Source organism: Styela clava, chromosome 6 (assembly GCF_964204865.1).
Source record: "Styela clava chromosome 6, kaStyClav1.hap1.2, whole genome shotgun sequence".
Taxonomy (NCBI): Eukaryota; Metazoa; Chordata; class Ascidiacea; order Stolidobranchia; family Styelidae; genus Styela; species Styela clava.
In genome coordinates, this window is record NC_135255.1 from 7,234,676 (window position 1) to 7,257,434 (window position 22,759).

The 22,759-nt window shown below is 35.2% G+C and overlaps 3 protein-coding genes and 2 long non-coding RNA genes across 5 annotated transcripts; 3 read left to right on the forward strand and 2 right to left on the reverse strand.

The window, feature by feature from the left end:
• Positions 1-8,683: 8,683 nt before the first annotated feature.
• On the forward strand, positions 8,684-9,716 carry LOC144424299 (uncharacterized). The gene is made up of 3 exons (XR_013476606.1): positions 8,684-8,853; positions 9,034-9,139; positions 9,254-9,716. It is a non-coding gene; the product is annotated as an uncharacterized LOC144424299 (long non-coding RNA).
• A 1,226-nt stretch (positions 9,717-10,942) lies between these two features.
• Positions 10,943-12,354, reverse strand: LOC144424308 (DEP domain-containing protein 7-like). Its single transcript, XM_078113485.1, has 4 exons — positions 12,046-12,354; positions 11,829-11,929; positions 11,509-11,602; positions 10,943-11,256 (listed from the first exon to the last, which is right to left on the reverse strand). Exons 1-4 carry the CDS (start codon positions 12,298-12,300, stop codon positions 11,089-11,091), a joined length of 618 nt encoding a protein of 205 aa, XP_077969611.1. The 5' UTR covers positions 12,301-12,354; the 3' UTR covers positions 10,943-11,088.
• Positions 12,355-14,489: 2,135 nt separating this feature from the next.
• Positions 14,490-15,754, forward strand: LOC120348584 (DEP domain-containing protein 1B-like). The gene is made up of 4 exons (XM_039418742.2): positions 14,490-14,790; positions 14,907-15,007; positions 15,187-15,291; positions 15,406-15,754. Exons 1-4 carry the CDS (start codon positions 14,539-14,541, stop codon positions 15,407-15,409), a joined length of 462 nt encoding a protein of 153 aa, XP_039274676.2. The 5' UTR covers positions 14,490-14,538; the 3' UTR covers positions 15,410-15,754.
• A 1,954-nt stretch (positions 15,755-17,708) lies between these two features.
• Positions 17,709-18,993, forward strand: LOC144424306 (uncharacterized). Its single transcript, XR_013476610.1, has 4 exons — positions 17,709-18,165; positions 18,283-18,383; positions 18,564-18,669; positions 18,784-18,993. It is a non-coding gene; the product is annotated as an uncharacterized LOC144424306 (long non-coding RNA).
• Positions 18,994-20,502: 1,509 nt separating this feature from the next.
• Positions 20,503-21,858, reverse strand: LOC120332087 (DEP domain-containing protein 7-like). The gene is made up of 4 exons (XM_039399291.2): positions 21,558-21,858; positions 21,341-21,441; positions 21,021-21,114; positions 20,503-20,768 (listed from the first exon to the last, which is right to left on the reverse strand). Exons 1-4 carry the CDS (start codon positions 21,810-21,812, stop codon positions 20,601-20,603), a joined length of 618 nt encoding a protein of 205 aa, XP_039255225.2. The 5' UTR covers positions 21,813-21,858; the 3' UTR covers positions 20,503-20,600.
• Between the last annotated feature and the right edge of the window lie 901 nt (positions 21,859-22,759).

The window sequence follows — 22,759 nt, forward strand, 5'->3', positions numbered from 1 at the left end:
GTGCAGCAGTTGGTCGAGGGAGACAGGGCAGAGGATCGAGAATAAGAAAGTGGAGGGAAGTCTAAACCAGAGGCCGCCATACTATTATTGCCCTATCTCCATGACCCACTGCCCGACCTCCCTCAACTTTCACATCCTCGAACCAACGCTTTATCTCCATCAACCTTTCTCTTTTCGACCTACTGTCCTATCTCCCTTAACCTACCAATCCTCGGACCCACTGCCCGACCTTTCACAACGTTCCTATTCTCGATCCACTGCCCTAGCTCCTTCAACCTTCCTATCCTCGACCCACTGCTGTATCTCCCCAACTTTCACATTCTCGAACCACCGCTTTATCTCCCTCAACCTCTCTCTTTTCGACCTACTGTCCTATCTCCCTCAACCTACCTATACTCGGACCCACTGCCCTATCTGCCACAACTTACCTATATCTGACCTAAGGTGCCATACTTTTCGTTACCTGACCTAACGGCGCTTTATTCACGACCCGATCGCCACATTGAACTTTACTATCTTGCCACCAACTTCCATGGGTTATACTGGTCGTGTATGCCAATGAGATGATTCAATCGTACGCCGACAAAACATGATTGACAGCATTCGTATATGTAGGCTGGAATCTCAAATATTAATCTATAACCTTAATTGGCAGTTTAAAAATGTTTTACTAATTGGGCTACTGATGGTTTTTAGTTAGGAATAACAGTTTTCTAAATTTTAACAGGCCATTTTATGCCCTCAATAAATGGCCATGTCGTGAGTCTCGTAACAAATATGATGCTGATCCGAAATAAGCAATAGTGTTCTTTCTGGTCCGTTTAAAGTATTTATCTTCAACATTTTATAGTAAAAGCGATGCCAAAGATTACGTACTAACTCCGTCCTTTTCCAATTCATTAAGTTGCAGATAAGATAAGCTCAATTTTGGGATTATACGCTGAATTGAAGGGCAGTTGGCAACGTTAGCTACGACAAAACATTTCATGGCTCTAAAATAGTTTAGAAGGGATTACACTCACTGAGCGACTTATATTTTTGACTGTTTTTGACTTTTCAGCCTTCTCAGTCACATAAAAGAAATTTGTATAGACAACAGAATATGACAGATCATTCGTTGAAAATGACTAAGCGTGCAAATATTTTAATATTCCTTCATCGTTTTGCCTTGAACGGAAATACAAGCGACATTGAATGAGTTTCGGAAAATGAACTCAGGTATGTTGATATCGAATGGCATTTCAAAATTTTAAAAACAGTCACCTCAAACCTGACGCCATCAGTAGCTTAATTAGTAGCACATTTTTAAGCCACTCAATATGGTTATTGATTACCAATTGAGATTCCAGCCTACATTTACGAATGCTGTCAATCATGTTTTGTCGACGTACGATTGAATCATCTCATTGGCATACTCGACCAGTATAACACATGGAAGTTGGTTGCGAGATTGTGGGGTTCTTTGAGACGATCTAGTCGTGAGTGTAGCGCCGTTAGGTTAGGGGCTGAGTGGTATAGCGTCGTAGGTCGAAGATAAGTAAGTTGATGGAGGTCGGAAAGTGGGTCGAGGGTGGGACATTTGAGGCAGATAGTGCAGTGGATAGAGGAAAGAAAAGTTGATGGAGATATGGAAATGAGACGAGGATAAAAAGGTCGAAGGGGGTAGAAAATAGGACAGTGGGTCGAGGATAGGACGGTTGAGGGAGATGCAGCAGTTGGTCGAGGGAGACAGGACAGAGGATCGAGAATAGGAAAGTGGAGGGAAGTCTAAACCAGAGGCCAACTATTACTGCCCTATCTCCATGACCCACTGCCCGATCTCCCTCAGCTTTCACATCCTCGAAGCACCGCTCTATCTCCATCAACCTCTCTCTTTTCGACCTACTGTCTTGTACTATCTCCCTCAACCTACCTATCCTTGGACCCACTGCCCGACCTTCCTCAACGTTCCTATTCTCGACCCACTGCCCTAGCTCCTTCAACCTTCCTATCCTCGGCCCACTGCTCTATCTCCCCAACTTTCACATCCTCGAACCACCGCTTTATCTCCCTCAAACTCTCTCTTTTCTACCTACTGTCCTATCTCCCTCAACCTACCTATCCTCGGACCCACTGCCCTATCAGCCACAACTTACCTATCTCTGACCTACGGTGCCATACTTTTCGTTACCTGACCTAACGGCGCTTTATTCACGACCCGATCGCCACACTGAACTTTACTATCTTGCGACCAACTTCCATGGGTTATACTGGTCGTGTATGCCAATGAGATGATTCAATCGTACGTTGACAAAACATGATTGGCAGCATTCGTATATGTAGGCTGGAATCTCAAATATTAAACAATAACCTTAATTGGCAGTTTAAAAATGTTTTACTAATTGGGCTACTGATGGTTTTTGTTAGGAATAACAGTTTTCTAAATTCTAACAGAACATTTTATGCCCTCAATAATTGGTCATGTCGTGAGTCTCGTAACAAATATGATGCTGATCCGAAATAAGCAATAGTGTTCTGGTCCGTATAAAGTATTTATCTTCAACATTTTATAGTAAAAGCGATGCCAAAGATTACGTACTAACTCCGTCCTTTTCAACTTCATTAAGTTGCAGATAAGATAAGCTCAATTTTGGGACTATACGCTGAATTAAAGGGCAGTTGGCAACGCTAGCTATGACAAAACATTTCATGGCTCTAAAATAGTTTGGAAGGGATTACACTCACTGAGCGACTTATATTTTTGACTGTTTTTGACTTTTCAGCCTTCTCAGTCACATAAAAGAAATTTGTATAGACAACAGAATATGGCAGATCATTCGTTGAAAATGACTAAGCATGCAAAAATTTTATTATTCCTTCATCGTTTTGCCTTGAACGGAAATACAAGCGACATTGAATGAGTTTCGGGAAATGAACTCAGGTATGTTGATATCGAATGGCATTTCAAAATTTTAAAAACAGTCACCTCAAACCTGATGCCATCAGTAGCTTATTTAGTAGCACATTTTTAAGCCACTCAATATGGTTATTGATTACCAATTGAGATTCCATCCTACATTTACGAATGTTGTCAATCATGTTTTGTCGACGTACGATTGAATCATCTCATTGGCATACTCGACCAGTATAACACATGGAAGTTGGTTGCGAGATTGTGGGGTTCTTTTAGACGATCTAGTCGTGAGTGTAGCGCCGTTAGGTTAGGGGCTGAGTGGTATAGCGTCGTAGGTCGAAGATAAGTAAGTTGATGGAGGACGGAAAGTGGGTCGAGGGTGGGACATTTGAGGCAGATAGTGCAGTGGATAGAGGAAAGAAAAGTTGATGGAGATATGGCAATGAGACGAGGATAAAAAGGTCGAAGGGGATAGGAAATAGGACAGTGGATCGAGGATAGGACGGTTGAGGGAGATGCAGCAGTTGGTCGAGGGAGACAGGGCAGAGGATCGAGAATAGGAATGTGGAGGGAAGTCTAAACCAGAGGCCGGCAAACTATTACTGCCCTATCTCCCTCAACTTTCACATCCTCGAACCACCGCTCTATCTCCCTCAACCTACCTATCCTCGGACCCACTGCCCGACCTTCCTCAACGTTCCTATTCTCGACCCACTGCCCTAGCTCCTTCAACCTTCCTATCCTCGGCCCACTGCTCTATTTCCCCAACTTTCACATCCTCGAACCACCGCTTTAACTCCCTCAACCTCTCTCTTTTCTACCTACTGTCCTATCTCCCTCAATCTACCTATCCTCGGACCCACTGCCCTATCTGCCACAACTTACCTATCTCTGACCTACGGTGCCATACTATTCGTTACCTGACCTAACGGCGCTTTATTCACGACCCGATCGCCACACTGAACTTTACTATCTTGCCACCAACTTCCATGGGTTTTACTGGTCGTGTATGCCAATGAGATGATTCAATCGTACGTTGACAAAACATGATTGGCAGCATTCGTATATGTAGGCTGGAATCTCAAATATTAAACAATACCCTTAATTGGCAGTTTAAAAATGTTTTACTAATTGGGTTACTGATGGTTTTTTGTTGGGAATAACAGTTTTCTAAATTCTAACAGTCCATTTTATGCCCTCAATAATTGGCCATGTCGTGAGTCTCGTAACAAATATGATGCTGATCCGAAATAAGCAATAGTGTTCTGGTCCGTATAAAGTATTTATCTTCAACATTTTATAGTAAAAGCGATGCCAAAGATTACGTACTAACTCCGTCCTTTTCAACTTCATTAAGTTGCAGATAAGATAAGCTCAATTTTGGGACTATACGCTGAATTAAAGGGCAGTTGGCAACGCTAGCTACGACAAAACATTTCATGGCTCTAAAATAGTTTGGAAGGGATTACACTCACTGAGCGACTTATACTTTTGACCGTTTTTGACTTTTCAGCATTCTCAGCCACATAAAAGAAATTTGTATAGACAACAGAATATGGCAGAACATTCGTTGAAAATGACTAAGCGTGCAAATACTTTATTATTTCCTCATCGTTTTGCCTTGAACGGGAATACAAGCGACATTGAATGAGTTTCGGAAAATGAACTCAGGTATGTCGATATCGTATGGCATTTCGAAATTTTAAAAACAGTCACCTCAAATATGGCGCCATCAGTAGCTTAATTAGTAGCACATTTTTAAGCCACTCATTATGGTTATTGATTACCAATTGAGATTCCAGCCTACATTTACGAATGCTGTCAATCATGTTTTGTCGACGTACGATTGAAACATCTCATTGGCATACTCGACCAGTATAACACATGGAAGTTGGTTGCGAGATTGTGGGGTTCTTTTAGACGATCTAGTCGTGAGTGTGGCGCCGTTAGGTTAGGGGCTGAGTGGTATAGCGTCGTAGGTCGAAGATAAGTAAGTTGATGGAGGTCGGAAAGTGGGTCGAGGGTGGGACAATTGAGGCAGATTGTGCAGTGGATAGAGGAAAGAAAAGTTGATGGAGATATGGCAATGAGACGAGGATAAAAAGGTCGAAGGGGATAGGAAATAGGACAGTGGGTCGAAGATAGGACGGTTGAGGGAGATGCAGCAGTTGGTCGAGGGAGACAGGGCAGAGTATCGAGAATAGGAAAGTGGAGGGAAGTCTAAACCAGAGGCCGGCAAACTATTACTGCCCCATCTCCATGACCCACTGCCCGATCTCCCTCAACTTTCACATCCTCGAACCACCGCTCTATCTCCATCAACCTCTCTCTTTTCGACCTACTGTCTTGCACTATTTCCCTCAACCTACCTATCCTCGGACCCACTGCCCGACCTTCCTCAACGTTCCTATTCTCGACCCACTGCCCTAGCTCCTTCAACCTTCCTATCCTCGGCCCACTGCTCTATCTTCCCAACTTTCACATCCTCGAACCACCGCTTTATCTCCCTCAACCTCTCTCTTTTCTACCTACTGTCCTATCTCTCTCAACCTACCTATCCTCGGACCCACTGCCCTATCTGCCACAACTTACCTATCTCTGACCTACGGTGCCATACTATTCGTTACCTGACCTAACGGCGCTTTATTCACGACCCGATCGCCACACTGAACTTTACTATCTTGCCACCAACTTCCATGGGTTATACTGGTCGTGTATGCCAATGAGATGATTCAATCGTACGTTGACAAAACATGATTGGCAGCATTCGTATATGTAGGCTGGAATCTCAAATATTAAACAATACCCTTAATTGGCAGTTTAAAAATGTTTTACTAATTGGGCTACTGATGGTTTTTTGTTGGGAATAACAGTTTTCTAAATTCTAACAGGCCATTTTATGCCCTCAATGATTGGCCATGTCGTGAGTCTCGTAACAAATATGATGCTGATCCGAAATAAGCAATAGTGTTCTGGTCCGTATAAAGTATTTATCTTCAACATTTTATAGTAAAAGCGATGCCAAAGATTACGTACTAACTCAGTCCTTTTCAACTTCATTACGTTGCAGATAAGATAAGCTCAATTTTGGGACTATACGCTGAATTAAAGGGCAGTTGGCAACGCTAGCTACGACAAAATATTTCATGGCTCTAAAATAGTTTGGAAGGGATTACACTCACTGAGCGACTTATATTTTTGACCGTTTTTGACTTTTCAGCATTCTCAGTCACATAAAAGAAATTTGTATAGACAACAGAATATGGCAGAACATTTGTTGAAAATGACTAAGCGTGCAAATACTTTATTATTTCCTCATCGTTTTGCCTTGAACGGAAATACAAGCGACATTGAGTGAGTTTCGGAAAATGAACTCAGGTATGTCGATATCAAATTGCATTTCAAAATTTTAAAAACAGTCACCTCAAATCTGACGCCATCAGTAGCTTAATTAGTAGCACATTTTTAAGCCACTCATTATGGTTATTGATTACCAATTGAGATTCCAGCCTACATTCACGAATGCTGTCAATCATGTTTTGTCGACGTACGATTGAATCATCTCATTGGAATACTCGACCAGTATAACACATGGAAGTTGGTTGCGATATGGTGGAGTTCATTTAGACGATCTAGTCGTGAGTGTAGCGCCGTCAGGTTAGGGGCTGAGTGGTATAGCGTCGTAGGTCGAAGATAAGTAAGTTGATGGAGGTCGGAAAGTGGGTCGAGGGTGGGACATTTGGGGCAGATAGTGCAGTGGATAGAGGAAAGAAAGGTGATGGAGATATGGCAATGGGACGAGGATAAAGGGGTTGAAGGGGATAGGAAGTGTGGGGGAAATAGTATAGTGTGTCGAGGATAGGACGGTTGAGGGAGGTAGGGCGGTGGGTCGAGGATAGGAAGGTTGAGTGAAATAGGGCGGTAACTTCACTGGCTCTGAAGTCTAAACGAGAGGTCGGCAAACTTTTGTTGTTTGCGTGCCAAAAGTACTCCGTTAAAGAACTTAAAACTGTCCTCGACCCACTGCCCGACCTCCCTCAACTTTCCTATCCTCGACCAACTGCCCCAGCTCCCTCAACCTTCCTATCCTCGACCCACTGCTCTATCTCCCTCAACCTCTCTCTTTTCGACCTACTGTCCTATCTCCCTCAACCTACCTATCTCTGACCTACGGTGCTATACTATTCGGTACCTGACCAAACGGCGCTTTATTCACTACCCGATCGCCACACTGAACTTTACTATCTTGCGACCAACTTCCATGGGTTATACTGGTCGTGTATGCCAATGAGATGATTCAATCGTACGTCGACAAAACATGATTGACAGCATTCGTATAAGTAGGCTGGAATCTCAAATATTAAACAATACCCTTAATTGGCAGTTTAAAAATGTTTTACTAATTGGGCTACTGATGATTTTTTGTTGGGAATAACAGTTTTCTAAATTTTAACAGGCCCTTTTATGCCTTTAATAATTGGCCATGCCGTCAGTCTTGTTACAATATGATGCTGATCCGTATAAAGTATTTTTCGTCTACGTTTTATAGTAAAAGCGATGCCAAAGATTACGTACGAATTGCGTCCTTTGCAACTTCATTAAGTTGCAGATAAGATAAGCTCAATTTTGGGACTATACGCTGAATTAAAGGGCAGTTGGCAACGCTAGCTACGACAAAACATTTCATGGCTCTAAAATAGTTTGGAAGGGATTACACTCACTGAGCGACTTTTATTTTTGACTGTTTTTGACTTTTCAGCATTCTCAGTCACGTAAAAGAAATTTGTATATACAACAGAATATGGCAGAGCATTCGTTGAAAATGAGTAAGCGTGCAAATATTTTATTATTTGCTCATCGTTTTGCCTTGAACGGAAATACAAGAGACATTGAATGAGTTTCGGAAAATGAACTCAGGTATGTCGATATCGAATGGCCTTTCAAAATTTTAAAAACAGTCACCTCAAACCCGACGCCATCAGTAGCTTAATTAGTAGCACATTTTTAAGCCACTCATTATGGTTATTGATTACCAATTGAGATTCCAGCCTACATTTACGAATGCCGTCAATCATGTTTTGTCGACGTACGATTGAATCATCTCATTGGCATACTCGACCAGTATAACACATGGAAGTTGGTTGCAAGATGACGGAGTTCTTTTTGACGATCTAGTCGTGATTGTAGCGCTGTTAGGTTAGGGGCTGAGTTGTATAGTGTCATAGGTCGAAGATTAGTGGGTTGATGGAGGTCGGAAAGGGGGTCGAGGGTGGGAAATTTGAGGCAGATAGTGCAGTGGATAGAGGAAAGAAAAGTTGAGGGAGATATGGCAATGAGACGAGGATAAAAAGGTCACACCCACTGCCTCTCTCTTTTCGACCTACTGTCCTATCTACCTCAACTTACCTATCCTCGGACCCACTGCCCTATCTGCCACAACTTACCTATCTCTGACCTACGGTGCCATACTATTCGTTACCTGACCTAACGGCGCTTTATTCACGACCCGATCGCCACATTGAACTTTACTATCTTGCCACCAACTTCCATGGGTTATACTGGTCGTGTATGCCAATGAGATGATTCAATCGTACGCCGACAAAACATGATTGACAGCATTCGTATATGTAGGCTGGAATCCCAAATATTAAACTATAACCTTAATTGGCAGTTTAAAAATGTTTTACTAATTGGGCTACTGATGGTTTTTAGTTGGGAATAACAGTTTTCTAAATTTTAACAGGCCATTTTATGCCCTCAATAATTGGCCATGTCGTGAGTCTCGTAACAAATATGATGCTGATCCGAAATAAGCAATAGTGTTCTGGTCCGTTTAATTCTAATGCATTTCTTAATCAGGTTGCCAAACTTCTTCAAAAATTCATCGAACAACATCTAATCGAAGATATCCACGGAAAATGGATGAATTGAAAATTTATTGATTCCGGAAAGCTTTACAGGTAAATATTAATTAAAGGTTAATAAAATATTATTTTTATTAGTATTAGCATAATATCTGATGTATTAAACATTAAAAAGATTTATTGAACTCTTTAAAAAATATTAATACTAATTTACACTGAGGTATTCTCATCTTTCGTCGATATATTTTAAAAACTCGTTTTTCATTTGCCTATTAGATTTCCCAAAGATCCTCAACTCTCTCCACTCTATAGTACTGCAAAGACACCAGATCTCTCTCATAGGAGATCCAAATCTCTCCGCTCATACTTTATGCAACCAAAGGTATGTATTCACGCAATAAAATGTTTAAACCTATATTTATTTATGCATTAGTTTGTTACTTGTTGATTTCTGACAACTTTGAACTGTGCAATAATTCAAAACAACGTTTTACAGCTGACCACACTACGAACAAAAAAGTCAGTCAATAAATCACCATCGGTACTTCGGTAGAAAATATTCAACCTCAAGTTCTATGTTCGAATTCTCAACGGAAGAAAACTCTTGTGCAGTTATCAAAGGGGCGAGATTCTTTTTAACATCGTCTTCGAAAGTCCAAAATCAAAAGTTTACTGGAAAATTTAGTTTCGCTGTATCAAAAATGAATGGAAAGAGAAGCGACAAATGCAAATCAGAACTAAACGCTTATTATTATTCTATTCAACTTAGAAAACTTTATGTGAACGACTGACCTATATCTAATCTACATCTCTTTTCTTTTTAATTACAATTATTTTTATATTTTTATATTTCTTGTTCCCTTGCTTGAATAACTCTATTGTCCACAAATTGTTAGGTCTTTCAATTTTCTGATGTTTTTTGCTTTTTGCAATCAAAATATAAATATATTTTTAAAAGATATCGTCTGTAATATGTAAGATTTGCATAGTTTATCAATCAAACACAATGTTACTGTTTGATTATAATGACTCGATCTGATGTAGGTACTGTTGTTAATTAGTAAAGAAGGTAGGTTTCGATTGGTAATTCAAGGTTAAAAAATATTTTCCAGTTCTATTATCTGGTTGATCTGAAGATGAATATCTATCTATGCTCAGTTATGGGTGTTTTTAACAAAATATCTCCTAAATTGATTGGTGGAGCGCATCCACAATGAAATCATTTCAAATTCGTTGTTCAAAAAATAGAGAAATGGTTAGCATATTCGATCGGAAATGAATTATTTCGTAATATTTGGTTATGATCAAAATATTTGAAACTTTCAATGTTGAATAAGAAAATTTTTATATGGTAGTCCTGTGACATATTGCTGGGATGATATGATATAAATGGTTATTAGGGGCGAAGTGGACTTTTTTGCTGTTGCTGTCGTTGTGGTGAATTAAGATTGCTATCTTTCCAACTATTGAACAAATTTATCTGAAATTAACCCGATTTTTGAAGAAGTTGAACAACTTGAAGCTAACACCAAGTAGGCTTATCGCTAATCCGTTATTCCGATGACCTGTAATCCACGGTTTCGAGAAGTGATCTGTCTCGATTTTTTTGAAACTGTACAATCGGACATCAAGAAATTGGAAATTGAAAAGTCTGAACCCGTTTCAGAATCATCTACTTAGGATGCGCAATCCAGTTTTAAAAGTCCTGATTCGAAGAACGATTACACAATTCACACAACGATGACCACACTCTAAACTAGGTACGGAAAATTAGCGGTCAAAGGTAAAGTACCGTAAAATATTAGATTCTGCAGTTGTGAGTCGAATCGTTTGGTATTTTATTTCACGTTGGCAATAGACGCTTGGATCATCATTGTCATAGGTCTTACATAGGACCTGGCGAACCTAGGAAAATGCGGTACCATACCTCTACTGGTAAGTTACGATGCTCCTCTGCGTTGTCCAGGCTATGAATTTCGAGAAAAAAGTGGGTGAAATATTTCGTTTTAGCCTCTGTGTCCATATATTTTGAGCATTGCTTTCTTGTGAGCTCATTTAATGTGTTCGCAACAATTTCCCTGATCAAACTTAATTTAAACTTAATACGTATATTACAATTTCTAGTTTTCAACCTAACCTGAAATATACTTTAACAACTCAAATTATAATTAGACTTTATATAATTGCATAAAAATTATAAAAAAGTAAATGATCAATTGCATAATAAAAAAATAACATATAATTTACAATACATGAATTGTAACATAAATAAATACAGGCATTGCATTATTTAAAAATAGTGCTGGAGAATTAAAATTTTCATAAAAAATTTTATTGCATAGTTGATTGCTTGAAATTTAGAGAAAATAAAATTCTAGCAATTTTTTTGACGTTGGAAGATTCCCTATCCGATGTGTCTTTTGCGTTGTAGGAACTGATTGAGTATTTTTTCACCTTTGTCGGAGAATGAGTCATAATTGATTTCGATCTTGAAAGAGACTAAAAATAAAATAAAAACTTTTAATTGGCGTAAATAATTTTTCACTTGTTAATTATTTTTTCACTTTTTAGGAAATTAAATGTATAATAAATAAAATTATTATTAGTATATTTTTAATTGAAATTTGACTAAGCTTCGCAGTAGCATCAATAAAATACAATATATATCGTACTTGCTTGCCTGGACAAAAACGCGTTATAAGAATAATATTATATATGCACATATCAATAAAATATAAACAGATGACAAACCTTCGTTCTTAGTAGTGATTGGGTGGAACCACTTCGATTCAAGGACATGTCTTTTTTACCATTCAATTCGTTTTGAAAATCATATTTAAAAAATCTGCAAAAAAATAGCAACGTTTATTGTGAGTTATAAACAACTCTTTGTTTCCGATAGCAATGCCGTCACAGCAAAAAGTTCTATAGAAATTTTGCATCTATCTAAAACATAGACCATAACAATATAAAATAAGTAGTCTCTTAAAATAAATTGTGACATTTATGTAAAAGTGACCACCTATAAATAAAACTTTCTGTTTTATTTTGGAATAAGGTTATATATTTACCTATATAATTTTCCCGAATCTTTGAATTCTTCCGACAACCATTTGCCATTAACATCTTCTATAATACGTTGATCCATGAATTTCTGTAGCAGTTTTTTGGCCTGGGGATTACATAAAAACATTTAAAACATTTTGAGAATGTTTGAAAACTAAACCTTTAAAAATAATTCGATTCCATTGAAGTGTAAACTCGCAATTTCTGTTCTAGTCTCCGTACCTGACATCTTGACGCGTTCTCATAGTTTTCTATTTCCTTTAAAATAGAATGCATAGTGGTGACAGCTGATGAACCGGTGAAACAATCTTCATAAATTTTAAGATGTTTTCGCCTCCGGCCGCAATACATTTGTGATTCAAACGAATTCACAATAACCTTCCATATCCTTGTTGCTTTAAAAGTTTTGTTTCCTGATTTTGTGTTTCCGATGAGACAATTGTTGTAGTCTAATTCTTCTCCATTTTGATTTTCCATAGTTTTTCAAGTTATGCTGCTAATTAAGATTTATTCTTACTTAGCTATGCTAATGATGATAACTGACTTTCTAAACAAGTCATATATATTAATATATTAATTATAATCATCGATGAAAGATAAATTTGTTATGATCATAATGGAACTTGATAATCACTCATGATAAAGAGATAAGGCGTTCATTGAACCATCGCCCTCCAATAATATGTTAATTGGCATTGGATTTTTAACATCAAATACCTCGCCATAACTTTATCTTTACATTTCTTTAATTAACGTCTCTGCAAGAAAAATTCTATAGGATTATATTTACTGGAATACTATAAGCTTTCAAATATTACGCCCCGTATTACACAGTTGAGTAAATGACGATACCATAGCGTTTATCTACTATTAAAACAAGAAATCTACGACCATATAATCCTAAGACTTAAGCGCATTCACATTTGGTTCGAAGAGCAAAACGAAGTATCATCAAATCATTTACAGTACCAGTAGTGTGACCACCTACCACATCGCTGAAATTCAATCGCGGAAACGCCATATAGTGCCTACATATGATCTACCTATCTATGTTCTCAAGTTACCTATATTTTATTTTCAATGCGTCTATGACTTATCTTACAAGAGAATATAATAATTAAACGACCGTTCTTATATTTATAATAAAATGTATGAACTTGTTTAATAATCATCTTGTAATTGACAAACATAATTAATTAGTGTGAAGCGTGTCCGCAACAAAAATAACTATCAGGTGCAATTTCAGACATCCGACGTTCAGCGCCAAACCTCCGTCAGATATGGAAGCTGGCGGCAACCGCGAAGACTATCCCGCAGAGTTGTCTCAAATGGATGAAATGCAGGAATTTGAACACAAAACTGATTTTTTTCTAGGGTTTATTCAACTTTGGTCACCAATAGCAGGTCTCCATTACCTTGAACCCAATCATTAAATGTAATGTGAGTGGATCGCAATTGTACACAATTGATAGATGGTACACTTTATTATTAATTCTATTACTCGGAAACATTAACACCTCGATAATTTAATATTGAATAACCAAATGTGAAATCAACTACAATCTAGATTGTTTTTTATTCACAGTTACATTTTTGTAAGCGATGGAGACTATTTAAAGTTTGCGCCAGAATTATATATAGGATCTATTGTATATATATAATATATATATATTATATATATATTATCCCTTAAGGCATATTGAAAATGATGGAGCATGCACTCAAAATCTTTTTCGGTTTTAATTCATTTTTAATAATATATATGCGCAATTAAAAAAATATATAAACCATTTTATAAAATACAAAATATAACCCATAACTTACAACAATATAATCTCTTTCCTTTGTGTTTTTTTTTCTCTTTTCGCACTGTGTCCAAAAGTGTGAATCTATCAAATAACATTTTTCGCATTTTTTTAATGTGTTGCATCTGATACGTTAAATGATATTGGATCATACTTAGGTTTTCACACTTTGTGCACTTCCTGATTTAAAAAATTATCTCTTATTAAATTGCTCGAGAGTGTTAAGGAACTCCGGATTTTCGTTGTGGTTCAAGAGTTGAGTGGGTCACATGGAACCAGTTATCAACGACATAAAATTTAATCGACTTTTTCTGGATATTATATCCATTTTATTAATGTAAATTATAATGTTGAAGAGATAACAAGTTTGAACCTTTTGTATTATCGCCATTTATAAAAATATATGAAATGAACTTGTGAGTTTTGCTATACTCTGTATGCATTACTGTATCATAACGCCTGATCGTTGTATGTAAAAGTGAAGGTAAAAATGCGCTAAGAAAACTGATCTGATTGCGACAAATCAGAAAAACTTAATTATAAAATACAGATAATGTATTGTTGCAAGCACCAACCGCGTTCGTCAAACGATTCACAAGATTTGAACATGCAATTTACGCAAAAAGGAGGATAAAAAGTTAATTAACTGTTTTATTGTTATTTAGTATTGAATAAGCTTATCATTAAATCTTCTCATCGCAAAAGTAAGATAAGAAAAATCAGCTCAACCAAACTTAATTACACAATATCAAAAGAAACAAATCACATGATTCTTATCTGTCAGTTTTTAATTGATAAAATATTGAAAACAGAAGTATATATATTGTTATTTAGAAAGTCAGTTAGCATTAATTAACTCAGGGAAGCAAATTGAACTGACTAAAATTAGTTTCTTGAGGACAATATCGAAATGGATGCAAAATCATTCATACGACCTGATAACTATACGACCGACAATTATGCTGGAAGTACAACAAAGACGTTTAAAGCAACCTTGGTTTGGAATAATCTTGTTGATAATTTCAAGTCAAAAATGCAATGCAAGAAAATAAGAAGAAATCTGAAAATTTATGAAGAATGTTTTACGGGATCATCTGCAGTTGATACAATGCATTTCATTTTGCTATCAAAGAAACAATTTGGAAATATTTCACGCATTCACGTATGGTTTCGTATCTTCTTTCATGAATTGAATCGAATATGAAATTCCACGCCAAAATTCATAAATTTGATTCCTTTTTAATATAATTATTTAATTCTAATACATTTCGTAATCAGGTTGCCAAACTTCTTCAAAAATTCATTGAAAAACATCTAATCGAAGATATATATGGAAAATGGATGAATGAGAGATTTGTTGATTCCGGAAAGCTTTACAGGTAATTATTAATTCAGGGTTAATAAAATATTGTTTTTATTAGTATTAGCATAATAGCTGATGTATTAAACATTAAAAAGATTTATTGACAGCTCAAAAAATATTAATACTAATTTACACTGAGGTATTCTCATCTTTCGTCGATATATTTTAAAAACTCGTTCTTTATTTGCTTATTAGATTTCCCAAAGATCCTGAACTCTCTCCACTCGAGAGTACCGCAAAGTCAACAAATTCCCCCATAGAAGATCCAAATCTCTCCGCTCATACTTTATGCAACCAAAGGTATGTATTCACGCATTAAAATGTTTAAACTTTTATTTATTTATGCATTAGTTTGTTACATGTTGATTTCTGACAACTTTGAACTGTGCAATAATTCAAAACAACGTTTTACAGCTGACCAGACTACGAACAAAAAGGTCAGTCAACAAATCACCATCGGTACTTAGAAAATATTCAACCTCAAGTTCAATGTTCGAATTCTCAACGGAAGAAAACTCTTGTGCAGTTATCAAAGGCGCGAGATTCTTTTTAACAACGTCTTCGAAAGTCCAAAATCAAAAGTTTTGAGTGTACTGAAAAATTTAGTTTCGCTGTTTCTAAAATGAATGGAAAGAGAAGCGACAAATGCAAATCAGAACTAAACGCTTATTATTAATCTATTCAAACTTAGAAAACTTTATGTGAACGACTGACTTATATCTAATTTACATATCTTTTCTTTTTCATTACAATTATTTTTCTATTTTTATATTCCTTGTTCCCTTGCTTGAATAACTCTATCGCCCACATATTGTTAGGTCTTTCAATCTTCTGATGTTTTTCGCAATCAAAATATAGATATATTTTTAAAAGATGTCGTCTGTAATATGTAACATTTGCATAGTTTATCAGTCAAACATCATGTTACTGTTTGATTATAAGAACTCGATCTGATGCAGGTACTGTTGTCAATTAGTAAAGAAGGTAGGTTTCGTTTGGTAATTCAAGGTTATAAAATATTTTCCAGTTCTATTATCTGGTTGAATACAACCACGAAGTTGTCTGAAATGGATGAAATGCAGAAATATAAACATAAAACTGATTTTTTTATAGGGTTTATTCAACTTTGGTCACCAATAGCAGGTCTCCATTAATAACTTGAACCCAATCTTTGGGAATATTGTACGCATTCAGGTATGATTTCGTATCCTCTTTTTTGAATTGAATCGAATTATGATATTCCACGTCGAAATTCATAAATTTAATGTTATTGATTGTATAATAATTAAACGACTGTTCTTATATTTATAATAAAATGTATGAACTTGTTTAATAATCATCTTCTAATTGACAAACATAATTAATTAGTGTGAAGCGTGTCCGCAACAAAAATAACTATCAGGTGCAATTTCAGACATCCGACGTTCAGCGCCAAACCTCCGTCATATATGGAAGCCGGCGGCAACCGCAGGAGGTTATCCCGCAGAGCGAAATGAAATGCAAGCTATGATACCGAATACAACCACGAAGTTGTCTGAAATAGGTGGAATGCAGAAACTTGAGCATAACACTGATTTTTCAATGGGTTTATGCAACTTTGGCCACCAATTAACTTGAACCCAATAATTAATTGTAATGTGATTGAATCCCAGTTGTACACAATTGATAGATGGGACAATTTATTAATGATTTTATTACTCGGAAATAACATCAACTCCTCGATAATTTATCATTGAATAACCTAATGTAAATCCAACTACAATTATTGTTTTTCATATTCACATTTACAATTTTTTATATTATGGAGCCTATTTAGTGTTTGTGCCAGAATTACATATGGGAATAGCATACGCGCAATCGCGAAGTTTGGAATTATCTGTATGAGCGATAGATATATTGTATTTATAATATTATCCGCTGCCTTTAAGCATATTGAGAATGATGGAGATTTAAAACTTTTTTTGATTTTAATACATTTTTAATTATATATATATGCGCAATAAATTCAAATATAAACCATTTTAAAAAATACAAAACATTTCCCATAACTTACAACAGTCCAATCTCTTTCCATTGTATTTTTCCCTCTTTCCGCAATGTGCCCAAAAGTGTGAATATATTAAATACTAATTTTCACACTTTTTTAATGTGTTGCACCTGTTATGTTGAATATAATCGCATCATTAATAGGTTTTCACACTTCAAGCAGTTCCTGATTTATAAAGCTATCTCTATTAAATCGCTCGAGTGTGTTAAGGGACTCTGGATTTTTGTTGATGTTCAAGAGTTGAGTGGGTCATGTGAACAAGTTGTTTATCAACGACAAAAAATTTTATCGACTTTTTTATAAATATTATCATCTTTTTATTACCGTAAATCATAATTTTAAAGGGATAAAAAATCGAATCTTTTCTATTATTGCCATTTATAAAAATACACGAAATATACTTGTGGATATTATGCTTAGCCGTATCATAACGCCCAGCCCTAATCGTTCTTTGTAAAATGTTATGTAAATGAAAGCGCTAAGAAAACTGATCTAATTGCGACAAAACAGAAAAACCTTATCATAAAATACAGATAGTGTATTGTTGAAAGAACCAACCGCTTTCGTCTAACGATTCACAAGATTTGACGGAGAAAGAAGGATAAAAAGTTAATTATCTGTTTCAATTGGTATTTGATATTAAATTATCTTATCAATAAATCGTCTCATTGGAAATGTAAAATAAGAGAAGAAAAAGGTCAACCAAACCTAATTATACCATATCAATAGAAACAAATAAAATGATTTAAATGTGTTATTTATTAATTGATAAAATATTGATAACAGAGGTATATTTAATGTTATTAGATAAGTCAGTTAATTTGATTTCTCGTGGAAGATATCGGAATGCATCAGTTGATACGATGCATTCAGACATCAGTCGTTTAGCGCCCAACCTGCTTCATATATATAAGCCGGCAACAACCGCAGGAGACTATCCCGTAGAGCGAAATGAAATGCAAGCTATGATACTGAATACAACCACGAAGTTGTCTGAAATGGATGAAATGCAGAAGTATCAACATAAAACTGATTTTTTTTTATAGGTTTTATTCAACTTTGGTCACCAATAGCAAATCTTCATTAATAACTTGAACCCAATATTTGGGAATATTGTACGCATTCAGGTATTATTTCGTATCCTTTTTTATGAATTGAATCGAATTATGATATTCCACGTCAAAATTCATAAATTTAATTCTATTTTTAAATGATTATTTAATTCTAATGCATTTCTTAATCAGGTTGCCAAACTTCTTCAAAAATTCATCGAACAACATCTAATCGAAGATATCCACTGAAAATGGATGAATTGAAAATTTGTTGATTCCGGAAAGCTTTACAGGTAAATATTGATTAAAGGTTAATAAAATATTATTTTTATTAGTATTAGCATAATATCTGATGTATTAAACATTAAAAAGATTTATTGAACTCTTTAAAAAATATTAATACTAATTTACACTGAGGTATTCTCATCTTTCGTCGATATATTTTAAAAACTCGTTTTTCATTTGCCTATTAGATTTCCCAAAGATCCTCAACTCTCTCCACTCTATAGTACTGCAAAGACACCAGATCTCTCTCATAGGAGATCCAAATCTCTCCGCTCATACTTTATGCAACCAAAGGTATGTATTCACGCAATAAAATGTTTAAACCTATATTTATTTATGCATTAGTTTGTTACTTGTTGATTTCTGACAACTTTGAACTGTGCAATAATTCAAAACAACGTTTTACAGCTGACCACACTACGAACAAAAAAGTCAGTCAATAAATCACCATCGGTACTTCGGTAGAAAATATTCAACCTCAAGTTCTATGTTCGAATTCTCAACGGAAGAAAACTCTTGTGCAGTTATCAAAGGGGCGAGATTCTTTTTAACATCGTCTTCGAAAGTCCAAAATCAAAAGTGTACTGGAAAATTTAGTTTCGCTCTATCAAAAATGAATGGAAAGAGAAGCGACAAATGCAAATCAGAACTAAACGCTTATTATTATTCTATTCAACTTAGAAAACTTTATGTAATCTACATCTCTTTCCTTTTTAATTACAATTATTTTTATATTTTTATATTTCTTGTTCCCTTGCTTGAATAACTCTATTGTCCACAAATTGTTAGGTCTTTCAATTTTCTGATGTTTTTTGCTTTTTGCAATCAAAATATAAATATATTTTTAAAAGATATCGTCTGTAATATGTAAGATTTGCATAGTTTATCAATCAAACACAATGTTACTGTTTGATTATAATGACTCGATCTGATGTAGGTACTGTTGTCAATTAGTAAAGAAGGTAGGTTTCGATTGGTAATTCAAGGTTAAAAAATATTTTCCAGTTCTATTATCTGGTTGATCTGAAGATGAATATCTATCTATGCTCAGTTATGGGTGTTTTTAACAAAATATCTCCTAAATTGATTGGTGGAGCGCATCCACAATGAAATCATTTCAAATCCGTTGTTCAAAAAATAGAGAAATGGTTAGCATATTCGATCGGAAATGAATTATTTCGTAATATTTGGTTATGATCAAAATATTTGAAACTTTCAATGTTGAATAAGAAAATTTTTATATGGTAGTCCTGTGACATATTGCTGGGATGATATGATATAAATGGTTATTAGGGGCGAAGTGGACTTTTTTGCTGTTGCTGTCGTTGTGGTGAATTAAGATTGCTATCTTTCCAACTATTGAACAAATTTATCTGAAATTAACCCGATTTTTGAAGAAGTTGAACAACTTGAAGCTAACACCAAGTAGGCTTATCGTTAATCCGTTATTCCGATGACCTGTAATCCACGGTTTCGAGAAGTGATCTGTCTCGATTTTTTGAAACTGTACAATCGGACATCAAGAAATTGGAAATTGAAAAGTCTGAACCCGTTTCAGAATCATCTCCTTAGGATGCGCAATCCAGTTTTAAAAGTCCTGATTCGAAGAACGATTACACAATTCACACAACGATGACCACACTCTAAACTAGGTACGGAAAATTAGCGGTCAAAGGTAAAGTACCGTAAAATATTAGATTCTGCAGTTGTGAGTCGAATCGTTTGGTATCTTATTTCACGTTGGCAATAGACGCTTGGATCATCATTGTCATAGGTCTTACATAGGACCTGGCGAACCTAGGAAAATGCGGTACCATACTTCTACTGGTAAGTTACGATGCTCCTCTGCGTTGTCCAGGCTATGAATTTCGAGAAAAACGTGGGTGAAATATTTCGTTTTAGCCTCTGTGTCCATATATTTTGAGCATTGCTTTCTTGTGAGCTCATTTAATGTGTTCGCAACAATTTCCCTGATCAAACTTAATTTAAACTTAATACGTATATTACAATTTCTAGTTTTCAACCTAACCTGTAATATACTTTAACAACTCAAATTATAATTAGACTTTATATAATTGCATAAAAATTATAAAAAAGTAAATGATCAATTGCATAATAAAAAAATAACACATAAATTACAATACATGAATTGTAACATAAATAGATACAGGCATTGCATTATTTAAAAATAAAGTGCTGGAGAATTAAAAGTTTCATAAAAAAATTTATTGCATAGTTGATTGCTTGAAATTTAGAGAAAATAAAATTCTAGCAATTTTTTTGACGTTGGAAGATTCCCTATCCGATGTGTCTTTTGCGTTGTAGGAACTGATTGAGTATTTTTTCACCTTTGTCGGAGAATGAGTCATAATTGATTTCGATCTTGAAAGAGACTAAAAATAAAATAAAAACTTTTAATTGGCGTAAATAATTTTTCACTTGTTAATTATTTTTTCACTTTTTAGGAAATTAAATGTATAATAAATAATATTAATATTAGTATATTTTTAATTGAAATTTGACTAAGCTTCGCAGTAGCATCAATAAAATACAATATATATCGTACTTGCTTGCCTGGACAAAAACGCGTTATAAGAATAATATTATATATGCACATATCAATAAAATATAAACAGATGACAAACCTTCGTTCTTAGTAGTGATTGGATGGAACCACTTCGATTCAAGGACATGTCTTTTTTACCATTCAATTCGTTTTGAAAATCATATTTAAAAAATCTGCAAAAAAATAGCAACGTTTATTGTGAGTTATAAACAACTCTTTGTTTCCGATAGCAATGCCGTCACAGCAAAAAGTTCTATAGAAATTTTGCATCTATCTAAAACATAGACCCTAACAATATAAAATAAGTAGTTTCTTAAAATAAATTGTGACATTTATGTAAAAGTGACCACCTATAAATAAAACTTTCTGTTTTATTTTGGAATAAGGTTATATATTTACCTATATAATTTTCCCGAATCTTTGAATTCTTCCGACAACCATTTGCCATTAACATCTTCTATAATACGTTGATCCATGAATTTCTGTAGCAGTTTTTTGGCCTGGGGATTAAATAAAAACATTTAAAACATTTTGAGAATGTTTGAAAACTAAACCTTTAAAAATAATTCGATTCCATTGAAGTGTAAACTCGCAATTTCTGTTCTAGTCTCCGTACCTGACATCTTGACACGTTCTCATAGTTTTCTATTTCCTTTAAAATAGAATGCATTGTGGTGACAGCTGATGAACCGGTGAAACAATCTTCATAAATTTTAAGATTTTTTCGCCTCCGGCCGCAATACATTTGTGATTCAAACGAATTCACAATAACCTTCCATATCCTTGTTGCTTTAAAAGCTTTGTTTTCTGATTTTGTGTTTCCGATGAGACAATTGTTGTAGTCTAATTCTTCTCCATTTTGATTTTCCATAGTTTTTCAAGTTATGCTGCTAATTAAGATTTATTCTTACTTAGCTATGCTAATGATGATAACTGACTTTCTAAACAAGTCATATATATTAATATATTAATTATAATCATCGATGAAAGATAAATTTGTTATGATCATAATGGAACTTGATAATCACTTATGATAAAGAGATAAGGCGTTCATTGAACCATCGCCCTTCAATAATATGTTAATTGGCATTGGATTTTTAACATCAAATACCTCGCCATAACTTAATCTTTACATTTCTTTAATTAACGTCTTTGCAAGAAAAATTCTATCGGATTATATTTACTGGAATACTATAAGCTTTCAAATATTACGCCCCGTATTACACAGTTGAGTAAATGGCGATACCATAGCGTTTATCTACTATTAAAACAAGAAATCTACGACCATATAATCCTAAGACTTAAGCGCATTCACATTTGGTTCGAAGAGCAAAACGAAGTATCATCAAATCATTTACAGTACACCTACCACATCGCTGAAATTCAATCGCGGAAACGCCATATAGTGCCTACATATGATCTACCTATCTATGTTCTCAAATTACCTATATTTTATTTTCAATGCGTCTATGACTTATCTTACAAGAGAATATAATAATTAAACGACCGTTCTTATATTTATAATAAAATGTATGAACTTGTTTAATAATCATCTTGTAATTGACAAACATAATTAATTAGTGTGAAGCGTGTCCGCAACAAAAATAACTATCAGGTGCAATTTCAGACATCCGACGTTCAGCGCCAAACCTCCGTCAGATATGGAAGCTGGCGGCAACCGCGAAGACTATCCCGCAGAGTTGTCTCAAATGGATGAAATGCAGGAATTTGAACACAAAACTGATTTTTTTCTAGGGTTTATTCAACTTTGGTCACCAATAGCAGGTCTCCATTACCTTGAACCCAATCATTAAATGT

Bases quoted from the DNA above. Each gene is read 5' to 3' on its own strand.
- LOC120348584 (XM_039418742.2), top strand. From the start codon at position 14,539: ATGGATGCAAAATCATTCATACGACCTGATAACTATACGACCGACAAT. The intron at 14,791-14,906 runs GTATGGTTTCGT...TTTCGTAATCAG, and splicing joins GAAATATTTCACGCATTCAC to GTTGCCAAACTTCTTCAAAA. The intron at 15,008-15,186 runs GTAATTATTAAT...TTTGCTTATTAG, and splicing joins GATTCCGGAAAGCTTTACAG to ATTTCCCAAAGATCCTGAAC.
- LOC144424308 (XM_078113485.1), bottom strand. From the start codon at position 12,300: ATGGAAAATCAAAATGGAGAAGAATTAGACTACAACAATTGTCTCATC. The intron at 11,930-12,045 runs GTACGGAGACTA...TGTAATCCCCAG, and splicing joins AGAACGCGTCAAGATGTCAG to GCCAAAAAACTGCTACAGAA. The intron at 11,257-11,508 runs GTTTGTCATCTG...TTTTATTTTTAG, and splicing joins AATCACTACTAAGAACGAAG to TCTCTTTCAAGATCGAAATC.
- LOC120332087 (XM_039399291.2), bottom strand. From the start codon at position 21,812: ATGGAAAATCAAAATGGAGAAGAATTAGACTACAACAATTGTCTCATC. The intron at 21,442-21,557 runs GTACGGAGACTA...TTTAATCCCCAG, and splicing joins AGAACGTGTCAAGATGTCAG to GCCAAAAAACTGCTACAGAA. The intron at 21,115-21,340 runs GTAAATATATAA...ATTTTTTTGCAG, and splicing joins GATTCGGGAAAATTATATAG to ATTTTTTAAATATGATTTTC.